This window comes from Tauraco erythrolophus, chromosome Z, assembly GCF_009769465.1.
Source record: "Tauraco erythrolophus isolate bTauEry1 chromosome Z, bTauEry1.pri, whole genome shotgun sequence".
NCBI lineage: Eukaryota > Metazoa > Chordata > Aves > Musophagiformes > Musophagidae > Tauraco > Tauraco erythrolophus.
The window spans coordinates 52,098,762-52,110,850 of record NC_141496.1 but is presented as its reverse complement, the minus strand read 5'-3'; the positions used below and the strand labels follow the sequence as shown (position 1 = coordinate 52,110,850).

The window sequence follows — 12,089 nt, the reverse complement described above, 5'->3', positions numbered from 1 at the left end:
ACTTTGCAGTGTACTTGCAAGTGTAAAATTTTTAAAGCAGCAAAATTACATTTCGAAAAACTGTGTAGAGAGAAAAGAACTGATCCCTTTAATATGTCTGTCTAACTTTTAATTCAAACTTTTTGAGGGAAACTTGTGTTTCCAAGTATTATATTTACTTCTGCTGCTTATTTCTACTTTGGGCTTTCCTAAGGGTCCTAAATGATGTTTCACTGGGCATGGAAACAAATAGAAAGAAACAGTTCCTGCCCCAGAAAGCTAACAGTCAAGAGAAAATGTAGGAGGTGATTAAATAGACAAATGGAGGAAACAGGTAAAGAAAGTGTCTGCAGGCAGACATAGCTGTGTCAGTAATCATACACAGCTATCGGCCTAAGCAGTGTTAGATGGAAATGCTTCTCTTGGGGTTTGTGTGTACTATCTTCCAGTGTGCATTCTCACATAAGATATAATAGACAGACAGTGTCTGCCTCGTGTTGCGTTTATTCTTGCTATTTTTATCTTTTACCATCCGTCTGACACTTTGTTCAGTTAAGGTGTCAGTCATTGCCTTACATTAAATTATTTTTTTTCTAGTCTCACTTTAACTCGGTCTCTCAGTTATTTTGTTAATAGAAATAGAGAATCGGCCAAGTTTCCAATTTGTGTGTTTGAATAATAATAGGCAAACACAGAGTATAATAAATCATTAGTCTTTATGGACTGTATCAGCCCGCAACAGAGTCCCTATTCCAATCCACTTAAAGGAGCTGAAATTTTATTTGAAAGCAAGTATTTGATAAGACAGATTAATTATTTTGACGTTTTTCAATTGGGTAAAAGATGAGGAATCAGCTGTGTCTGTGAAATTACAAATGAAAATGCAACACTCGAGACTTGTTAATGCTTTTTTTGGCATCGAGAAAGGAGACATAGGTATCTAATATTAAATGGTCTTGCAGAAGGGCAAGTTAGCACTTTGTTTGCCAAATTAAGTTTCAAAGACTATGTAGGTTATGAAGTTTGACTTTCTGCCCGTAAATCTTGAATGACTGACAGGCTACTGTAAAATAGCTTTGTTCAAAAGGAATCTTTGGCAGGCTGCATCAAAGGTTTGAAATTCTGGAAGGGATGAAAAGAAAACCCCACTTTTACACTGATTTCCCCTGCAGTCAACGTCTCTGTTAAATTTGCCTGGGAATTATGAGCTATTTACTGTATTATGTGCTGTTTTCTATCACTGTATCTGAAGGCCCCTGTGGTTCCTTTTATCTTCAAGATTTAGGGATATTTTTGTACATGAAATGTGAATGAGTGAATGCGTCAGTGGAAGACAGGGAAAAAAATGCTGGTTTTAGACAGTTCTGTTCTCCCTTACTTTATCGCAAGTTGGTATATTGGTTTTATGGCACCTAAATTTATGGGTACATATTTTTATGGTAAAGCCCAATGACATGTTCTGCATGCGACATCAAGCTCCCTCAGTGTTTCTTCACTTGATTCACCGCTCTGCAGGGTATGAATCAGTCCCGTAGTATAAACCTTAATCTCTTTTTAACCAGAATAATGTAGTGGTTTTTTTTTTATTTATGGTGTGTGTCATCGCGTCATCATCTAATTATGTAAACTAAAGAAGGGGAAAACAAAATATTTCCTGGAAAGCTCTTGTCAGCTGTCGATCAGTTCAGGAGAAGAAGTTTCTGTACTGCGTGTAAGCAGCTGAGGCAGAGAATTCTTTGTAACTCACAGGTGCTTAAGTTTACCCTCAAGCAAGATGTGGCACTGCTGGGGCACGGGCTAGAGGCAAACAGGCCTGGCAGGGCAGTTTCTGCTTAAGGAACACGACCTACCTCCTCAGGTATGGTGAGAGGCTTGAGGAGAGGGAAAGCTCCCTGCCTTCCATTGACTCTCTTTAGCTTTATGTAGGCAGTGCTTAAAACTGAATCAACAGAAGGCGCTTAAGCCCTTGTTTGTCTTCCACAGGGTGAAGTGAAGAAGTGAAGCCTCCCAGCTGAACTACTATGAGGTCAGAAGCCTTGCTGCTATATTTCACACTGCTACACTTTGCTGGGGCTGGTTTCCCAGAAGATTCTGAGCCGATCAGTATTTCGCATGGCAACTGTAAGTATAAAAGGCCAGAGGACTTCACTTGCTTAATACTGATCAGTGGATTTCAACAGTATTTTGTTACAATTGCAATGAATAAAGTTGTTTTTCTTGATGTCTCCCAGGTCAGCCAATTTTATAGAATCATAGAATGGTTTGGGTTGGAAGGGACATCTAGTTCCAACCCCCTTGCCATAGGCCAGGACACCTTCCACTACACCAGGTTGCCCAAAGCCTCATCCAGCCTGGCCTTGAACACTTCCAAGGATGGGGCATCCACAACTCCTCTGAGCAACCTGTTCCAGTGCCTCACCACCAATCAGAGGGAAGAATTTCTTCATTATATTTAATCTAAATCTCCCCTCTTTCAGTTTAAAGCCATTGCCCCTTGTCTTATCACTACATGCCCTTGTAAAAAGTCCCTCTCCATCTTTCTTGTAGGTCCCATTTAGGTACTGGAAGGCTGTTAGAAGGTCTCCCTGGAGCCTTTTCTTCTTTCTCTTCTCTGAGCTGAACAACTCCAGCTCTCTCAGCCTGTCTTCATAGGAGAGATGCTCCAGCTCTTGAATCATCTTCGTGGTCCTCCTCTGGACCCGCTCCAACAGGTCCATGTCCTTCTTGTGTTGGCCCTAGACCTGAATACAGTACTCCAGGTGGGGTCTCACAAGAGCAGAGCAATTTGTGTTCTCTGATACTGATACAGGAACACAACTTTTTCACGTTACTTATGACTACTGGATGGTAAACTTCTTGATCTTCCAAAACCATCCCTTTTCTCTTTCTCAAACAGAGACACTTCAGTAGCATAATCAAACCAAACATCTTGCTCTATCCGGCAGCAAAGGAAGGAAGCCTTCTCCTCACTCCCTGCTTCATAATCAAAGTGTCTGTCACCTGACATGTGAAAATGTAGTTCTGGATAACCAGTGAAGCACCTCAGAGTGTCAAGCATAGCACACTGAAGTAACTGAGTTCTGAAAACATAATTTGTTGATCTAATACAAATAACTGAACTTACCTCTTTGAGCTCTGATGGGTTCAACTTTAGCACCAGGCATTTTTTGCTAAGCTGGAAACTTAGCAAAAAACCAAATCAAGACAAAGAATCTTTTGTAACAGAACCTCTTTTCTTTCTTACCAGCAGTAATTGGCAAACTCTGTGAAATCTAGGCTGACACAAACAGCTGCGAGTCAGTATTGAGATTTGCTGGCTGAACAGGTGGGGAGCTTTCTGTGCGTCTCGCCATGCAAGTCAGGCTTAGCGTAACCGATTCGTTCACATTTACCTCAGCTCAGTTACAATTACTGCAAAGAAAAGTCTTCCAAAGTCCCAAAGGTTCAGATGTTTGAAAGGAAGTCTTTAGCGCCTGGGTCTGTAAAAGTATGCTGAGTAGCAAGTCAGCAGTGAGTAGGCTTATGTTTAAGCCTGCTTTGGGTCAGGAATTTGTCTTTAGAATGAATCTCTTGATTGTCCCTGCTTATTGTGCTTTAGGGTGGCCTTGGCACCTGTAAACTAGTCTGTCTTGGGTAACACCAAGCTGAAAGTCAAACTCCTGGGGGGCACTTGTTAGGCTCCAAATGCTAATAGGCAGCTGGGGTACAAGAACAGGGCAGAGCTGCTCTGAAGCAAAAAAGATTAAGCTTCTGAACGTAAATCCTGCTCGGGCAGTCTTAATTTGTTTCTGCAAGAGTTCTCAGTGTCCGATTTGCAGGAAGTTCTTGTTTCTCTCCAGGTTTATCACCAGGCTTTTCTGACACATGGCATGCTCAGGTGCTTTGCTGAAGCCGTGCTGTGAATCAGTACTTTGACCAAGCTTAACAGTCAAAATACTTTTAGAGGACAATAGCTGAAAACACTGAAGCTGCGGCTGAGTTTCTGAAGAAATAGACTCCCTCCAAAAGCTCCAAGTTTCTGGGAAAGCATATTGATGGGGAAGAAGCTCAGGCATAGCTAGGTGCTAGTCAGCTCTGTGTAACGTGCACCTGCAGCAGTTCTGCGTTGATGATGATGCGTATCAGAGGTTTATCCTCCTCCTGTCTTCTAACTATCATTTTGTTAACTTAACTAGCTCCCTGATTTCTGCATCTAGATGTCATGATCATGTGTACTTGTGAAGTCTAACAGCAAGATGGCCCTTGGTCAGAAGCGTTCGCTGTTGTTAGAGGTTGCACACACACACCTGGGGAGCAGCGGCACACTCTGTGTATGCTAAGGTCTCAACAAAAGAATAGTGGGAACAGAGTGAATAAATGCTCTTGCTGACTGGTAGGTTGCGGGGAAAGATGACTTGTTGGTAGCATAAGCTCAGTATAGGGCTTACAGTCAGTGGTGTTGTCCAGTTTCCAGAAGAACTGAAGTATCAGACTGGTTGCCAAAATAATATGCAGTGACTTTCATTTTATGAAGTTCAAGTGGTGGTTTCCCACCGTTCCTCAGAAATCCCCACAGCTGTTCTACAATGGCACTCCAATCCTGTAGGAAACCCAGGGAGTTGGCAGTTTGAACCAAAGAGAGCCGAGTCTTTTGCTTCAGCCACTACCAGCCCAGTCATTGTGGTGATTGATGGGCCACTGGGAAAGAGCTTTGTCCTGCTCGACACACTTTGGCAGCCAGAAGCGAACATTTAAGCTCTGCAATCAGTGAAAGAAAAACTGTGAGAAAGTGCCATGTACCTGTGTGCCAAGAGCTCCAGAACAGCTTTACGCTCCAAAAAACCTCACAGTTTTAGTCTTCTACAAAGGTGATGACTTTCTCCTTTGCAGCTGCAAAGACTAGCCTTGAAGAGCTCTCCGGCCCTCTGTGCTCGTGCCTTCCAACCCCAGGCTGTACTGCCAGGGCAAAACAGAAACCACAGGTTTTGGCCGTAGCTGGGCCCCGTGGTGCTCCATGTTAGCACTGTTGCAGTTTGTGATTCTCTTTTGACTTTGTTTTTTTTTTTCCCCTTCCTGCAGATACAAGACAGTATCCGGTGTTTGTGGGTCACAAACCAGGACGGAACACCACACAGAGGCACCGGCTGGACATCCAGCTGGTCATGGTCATGAACAGGACCCTCTACGTTGCTGCTAGGTCAGTAGTCCCCTGCTTTGCTGCTCCTCCCTCGCTGCTTTCAGAGGGGATAGGAGAAGACAAGGGATATTCCGAGTTCTTCTCTGCTGGACACCTTATTTTTAGGATTTTCTCACACTCAGAGAGAGCTTTGCAACCTGTGAGTGAAACTATTGGAAACTTTGTTAGCCAGTTAAGTGAGGTTCAGTTCTGCGAGGTGCTGAGCTGGTCCTTTCAGGACTATACACCTCTGCCTCCCTTTGAGTTCAGCAAGAGGGAAATTGCCAGAGAAATTGTTCAGCCCCGCGGAGGAGAAAGACCATCCTCATCCTGTAATTTTGTTTGTGCGCACCATTAATGACGTTTTTGAGAATGATTCTGCTGGTGCACAAATGGGTGTTTGGATAAGAGTTATTAAACTAACGTTGCTGGTTTAGGCATGTTTTTAGTATCTTACGACAAAAAAGAAACAAATACATTTGCTACTGTTCTTTTGTTGTACTCAGCAAGGTTAATTGAATTTGCTGTCAGGATTTTTTTTGAGAGCTATACTGTGCAGTTACAAGCACATGCCTTTTTACAAAAATTGCATATAGAGCCACCCATTCAGTGCGTAGCTCAGCGTGGCAGCATCAGCTTCAGTGGAGCTACACCGATTTATACAGCTGCCAACCTGGCATGGATCAGACATTAACACTTCCTCTCCCTGCCTGTTGTTAGCAAAGGAGATGGCTAACAGGAGATTGCTAAAGGAGATTAGAGTGGGAATTAGTCAGTGGATGCAGGATGAATGCAGGAAGGGTCCAGATTAGCAAGGGTGGGTAGCCCGGTGTAGGAGCTCTTGCACCCAGATCCTGTTTGGGACCTCTCTGCAAGCTGCCCCTCTGGTTGCATCTTGTTTCCTGCCTGTTTTCTGGTCCTTCTCCTCCGTTGGAGAAATACGCACCCATCTGTGTGTGCCGCGGAGAGCCAGGCTGTTGCTGCAGATGGGAGAATTGGTGGGTGGGATGGCTAGGAGGTGAGAGGGAACAGCTGCAGAGCAGGCAGCCTCTCACCACCAGCCCTGTCCTCAAAGCCCTTGGCAGCCCCCAGGAGCTGCCTGGCTTTTTTCTCAGTCACCCGCCGTCTCCCAAGTGGCCGGACATGTCCTGTGCTGGAGATTAGCTGCACAAAGTAATTAGCTGCGTTACACCAGCGAAGTCCCTGGATGCCTTTTTCACACGTTTACGTCCCTGGCTGCTAGAAGACCATGCTTCTGCCCGTTCCCCTACCCAGGCGTTGCAGCTGTACCAGCTAAACTCAGTCCCTCCGTCACATATGCCAGGTTGTGCGGTGTCTGGGTGTCAGATCTCTGGATTCCCGCTTGTGCCAAGCTCTTGCATCAGGTCCGGGCAAAGGCGTGTGTCCTTCCGTGGGAGCTGTGGTGGCCGTGGCTGTAGGGCACAAAGAGTGGGCAGCCACGCAGCATGGTCTCCCCACACTTTGCCTGAGCTCAGGGGTTGGTATTTTTGCTGCATTTAGTGTGATAATGAGCGGGGCGGGGGAGCAGGCTGAAGGGGTTTGAAAGGTGGTGGCAGGATTTCCTCCTTTTCATAGCTGAGTTCCCTTCGCTTTCCTTATTTGTTTTCCTTTAAATTAGGAAATGGTTTGCAGTGAGAAGGTGGCAGATCTGCTTTGTGGATTTTGCTCTGCTGTGTACATAGTTTATTCCCAAACTGAGATTGACGCAATTAGACTGTCGCAGTGCCCAAGCAACTGGCATTACAGAAGGAAAACCCAGAGAAACGTTTTGGGATATGAAACCACTGTGTGCAGAAAATATATAAAGAATGCTGATACTTAGGGGATAGTATGAGTACTGGTATGTCAATATGCATTCTTACGTATTATGCAGCTACATATTTGTGTAAAACAGTTTACTACAATGAGAGTGCTTATATACTCCTAGGGTCATGTGATCTACTAAAAAGAATAAAGACCTGGTCTGTTTTGTAGTTACACAAGCACAAAAAATCTTCTTATGCTTTTTTCCTTTGGTAACTCAAAAACTCTTTGACATACTCTTTTCCCCCTCCACATGTTGCTGAATAAAATGCCTGCTGGGCTGAGAAGCCTAAGTGATACAAGTTAAAATTCAAAAGTAATTTTTGTGTTTAAGTAATGAACTTCAGAAAATGAGTCATCCTTTGATAACTTGTGTGAATGAAAGTCTATAACTGCCGTACCACATCTCCTTTAGAGGTAGTAGTAAATCTAGAGACCGAAGCAAATGTGTACATAGTCAAAGGTGTTTGTCAAAGAGTTTTGTAACAAGATTCATTGAGAACTGTAGCTAACATAAATCCCTCAGCTATCGTATTAGATGTTGCTTTCATGCTGGTTTTTTTTAGACATTAAAATACAGCAATGCTAAATTTACATTTGTACATAATTATCTGAAAAACAATCAAAACAAATGATTAAACATTGAGTTTTTGGGTTAGGCTTGTTGGGTTTAGGTTGTGGGGTTTTTTTGTTTCTTCGCTTGTTTTAGAAAATCCAGTGTTTACTTTGCCGACAGTTTCTGTGCACAGGAGAGGACTAACTCAGATTTGAGAATCACAAACACTTTGTTACTGAGTGACTGGTGTAGAACAAAATTTCTGTCTGTCAGTAACTTATGTTGTCTTACGGGATACATGACTCCTGTATTAGCTATCACCAAATAAAATTTTGTGTTGCTTCGGAAAGACTTTGTTTCGTGTTATCAGGCAGAGATATCCAGCCGATATAAATCGGAATAACTCGGCGGAAGCCTGTGAAGCCGTGCTGTCTGAGTACTAGGCTTGCAGTCTGCAAAGGACCAGCTCGTTTTCTTTTTTCTCGTGGGAAGGGGACTCCCTCGCTCACTCTCTCACACTCGCCCGCACCCACGCACACACCCCCTTTTCCAAGTTTGCTATGTCTCCTCCTCCCGTTGTCTTGTGAGGTGGCTGCTTTTGTTCACGTTGTCAGCCACCCCTCATGTGTACATAGCCAACGGTTTACAGAGCCTGCGAAGCATCGGGATGGCTCCCTCCTCATCTGCAGTTACGCTTTTCCAGAGGATGCCCTGAGTGGCCGAGGGTCATGCACAGCCGGTGGCATTATTTAAATTCCCTTCCTCCACAAGATTATGCCATGGCAACAAAACTCGGTTCTGCTGACTGGAGGTGGGAAAAACGGAAGCTCTAGGATTAAGTCGATTTGTGTTAGAATAACTTAATTAGCAGCGAGCTGTACACATACCGCAGCGAGTAGATAGCAGGAGTTGGGCAGCAGTGGGAAAAGGAGGGCAAGGACAATCCCGCATTGTCTGTGGTTAGAGAGCCCTCCCGTGAATCTGACAGCTCTTTCGCTCTCTGCTGACATTGTCAGCAACTACGTTTCACATACGGCGTGAGAAAGGGATATGTATTTTGCCTGTTACTGACCCCCTTTCAGATGGTCCCATAACTTAGCGTTTGAATTTTCTTTGAACTGTTTCTTGAAACAGAAAGTAAAGTCATCTGAAAGCTGTTTTATTGAGAGTGGAACTAAATAACTCCAGACTCATTCTGAGTAGCACCGCTGTGTTTTCTAATTGTCATGTTTAAAAAGAGGAAAATCATAACCGCTGGAAAAAGACTGATGATTAAAATCAAGAGCTGTGCTGGAAGAAGGCTTTCAGAGCTCCAGCCACACCTAATTTGCAATTGAAGAGATTTTGTTTCCACTTTTATATAGTAAGAGTGACAGAAACAAATAGTGATGTATATAAAAAGGGAACCGTGCAGTAATCTGTGAGGCCGATATCGTGCTAATAGGTAATTTTAGTCCAGCACCAACCCTGACCACTGCTCTGCCAGTAAAGTCAGGCAAATAATAAACGGCAGCATTAGACCAATCTTGGAAGTAAATGACAGCTCAGGTTTTACAGAGTCTGGAGAAGAAAACCCACGACTCCTCCGTTTGGCGTCTTCCAAAGCAAACAGCCTCAAGCGCTGTAGCAAACAGTAGGTTTTTAAAAGCCATTTCCCCACAACAACGCTGCCTCTTTTCTCCACGTGAGAGAAGCGTTGCTTATTCCTCTCGTAGCAGTGTTTTGTGTTTGCTCTGTTTAAGAGACTACACTGCTTCCCCAAAACCCAGTAAAATGAAGCTAACCTTGAGAGCAGGGATTTCTAAAATGGAAACAGTTTGTATCCTACTTTCAGCAGACCCCTCCAATGCTGTGGATCATGCTCCAGCTGCACAGCTTCCTGCATTTTGAAAAAGCCAATGTTATTTCAAGGGAAAATGAGATACTCAGTCCTAGTCCTAATTTGATGTGGTGGTTACTACAGTGTTGTGGGTTGGTTTTTTTTTTTTTTCAAATTTTACGTTCCATACAGAGATGTCCTTGTTCTCCACTTACGCAGAGGAGAATGTTTAAAAATATCTCTTTACCTGAGTAACTGAGTCTATTTCCTCTTTCCAAGGAGAGATTGGCAGGTAATCGTAGAGAGGGACAAGTTCGCAGGAAAACAGGGCAGTAAATGCAAGCAAGAAATGTGAATGTTTTTTTCAGAAGGGTATTATACGGTTTAGTTTGGCCACCAGTGTGTGAAGAGAAGAATGATTTCTGGAAATAGTTTTGTGGCTGTCAGCCTTTTGCCTACCATATTGTCAGTCAAATTATCACAGCTGAGGTTAGACACATGATTAAAAAAAGAAAAAAAAAAAAAAAGAAAAAGAAAGAAGCATTAACCTCTTTTTGACCCTGAATGGCTAAGTTGGCTAAGTGTGGCACAGTGACTGCTAGCCCAGGAATCTGGCAAAGGCTGCCTAAGAGTTATTGCAGCTGATTTCAGGATATGCAAAAACATCTGCATGCTAGGTCGTGGCATCTGCTGTAGGACCTATAGAACAGAAATTATATGAGGATCATCTCCTTTCTAAAATCTCGTTTGTTCAAATAATTGCTTTTGGGAAAGAATCTTGCTTTGAAGTTTTGTAGCATTTTTCTTTTTTTCTTAGTGGGAAGGAAAACAGTTTATATATGAAAGTGTTTTTCTGGGAGAAGCAGGCGATGCTGCCAGTAATGTAAGACCTGTGATCTTTTTTTTGAATGGATTATGGATTATCTTGTGATAGATAGCTCTCTTCGTAGAAAATGAACTGTCTGACTACTCCATTTGACTTTACATTCCTTTGCCTTTGTTTACAGGGACCATATTTATACTGTTGATATGGACACATCACATACAGAAGAAATTTATTTTAGCAAAGTAAGTAGCTTTTATCATCATCCAGAAACCAAGGACACTAGAACAAGCTTCAAATAAATAGGAAGATGACATTGTTTCAAACAACTTGCCAGCGCTGCTGTAAAAACTGTAATAAGCAAGTAAGATGGCATTGCTAATCATATTTGGGGAAATCTAGAATGGCAATCATGTCCTCTGTGAATTTCTGATAAGTGATTTAGCTGGTCTGATAAGCAACCGTACTGAAACAAAGTGAAGTCCCTGATGGAACATCTGTCAAACATCTATTCATTTATATTCAACAGTTTTCTATAACAGCTGTACTATCCCAATTAACTATACTGAAACTTTCATCGTAGAAAGCAAGTACTATTTACATATTTTCATGCACACATATTTTATTCACTCATGCAAGTACTTACAAAATAAAATCTTATTATAACATCACTTTGTAGATGTACTCACATTATCTCCGTGGGAAGTTACATTCAAACTAAGAAGAGCTTTGTCTGCATTACCATGTTGTATATTAACATAAACATACTAGTAATAATTTCCTTTCAGCTCCTTTGCATTGCATTCACATCGTGTAATATGTGCCAAACACAGCCTTGGTCCAGCAGACCATACGAATTTGGGCATTGAATGAATCCCGCTGTAGGAGGGGAGAGTGTTTCATTATAACTATAAATGATGCTGAAGGCGATCTTAAGCCAAATTACTCATCAAAAAGTGAGGGTGCAGGCTTGTATTGGAAATAAACGGTTATGGTTACTCTCTCGCGTCAGAGCCCTTCGTGGATGCACAGTGCCTCAGTTTACTGATGGGAAACACTGTCAGGATTATCGTGGCAATAGTGTCTAAGGTGTTACTATCTTAGGCCATATGTTTTAAAATAAAGTTTTATTATTAATAATTAATCAGCCTACCACGTTTGACCACTGCAGAAATACGGCAAAAAAATCCAGGCTGGGATTTACCAGTAAATGTTCTGGAGGAAGGGTGTTAGCAGATAAAGTCAGCAGTGTCTTGATAGGGGGAGGGCCCTCTGAGCCTAATAGCCGAATTGAAGTGATAAGAATCACCTGAATTTAATTTCTTTGCCGATCTAAAATGTCATATTCCAGAATACATATTTCATTTAGAATCCAGTTAGGGTTTATAGTTCATAAATGTTTATTCTAATTTGCAGAACAGTATCAAATTGAAAGAAGAGAGCATCTAGTACTTTTAAGAAAAATGCGTGTATTTTTCTAAGTTGTCCTATTGCTGAATTCCGTTGGTTTAGGCTTTAAAAAAAAGGGATACATTTCTAGTCTAATGAATAGATGGTAACACAAAATTAAGTGAATGCTCCACATCACTGATCTTTCATTGTTGTGGTGAATTAATCATGGAGGAAAGGTGCAGAAAGCTTTCAATAAATATATGTTCAACAGCTAGTCTCCCCTAAGGGACTTCTACTTCTGAAATCAAATGCAACAACCTCTGGGCTCTAATTGATTTCCTTCTTGATCCTTGCAGAAATTGACATGGAAATCTAGACAAGCTGATGTAGACACATGCAGAATGAAGGGAAAACATAAGGTAGGCAATTTTCATTTCTTCTGCATCTGCCACTTTAGTTTAGTTGCTTTACTATTATCTCAGGCTGCTGTCTGTGATGTGGAATGGATCATGCCATTCACTTCTTGCCAGTAATTGCTTTT

At 42.3% G+C, this 12,089-nt stretch overlaps 1 protein-coding gene across 4 annotated transcripts in view; it reads left to right on the top strand.

The window, feature by feature from the left end:
* Positions 1-2,000: 2,000 nt before the first annotated feature.
* The window catches only part of SEMA6A (semaphorin 6A), a 63,094-nt gene continuing 53,005 nt past the window's right edge, over positions 2,001-12,089 (top strand). For all 4 annotated transcript variants that reach the window (XM_086628749.1, XM_086628746.1, XM_086628748.1 and 1 more), the window contains exons 1-4: positions 2,001-2,100; positions 5,038-5,155; positions 10,341-10,401; positions 11,905-11,967. In XM_086628749.1, the coding sequence (XP_086484875.1) occupies positions 2,001-2,100; positions 5,038-5,155; positions 10,341-10,401; positions 11,905-11,967 (342 nt within the window). The remainder of the gene's footprint in view (positions 2,101-5,037; positions 5,156-10,340; positions 10,402-11,904; positions 11,968-12,089) is intronic.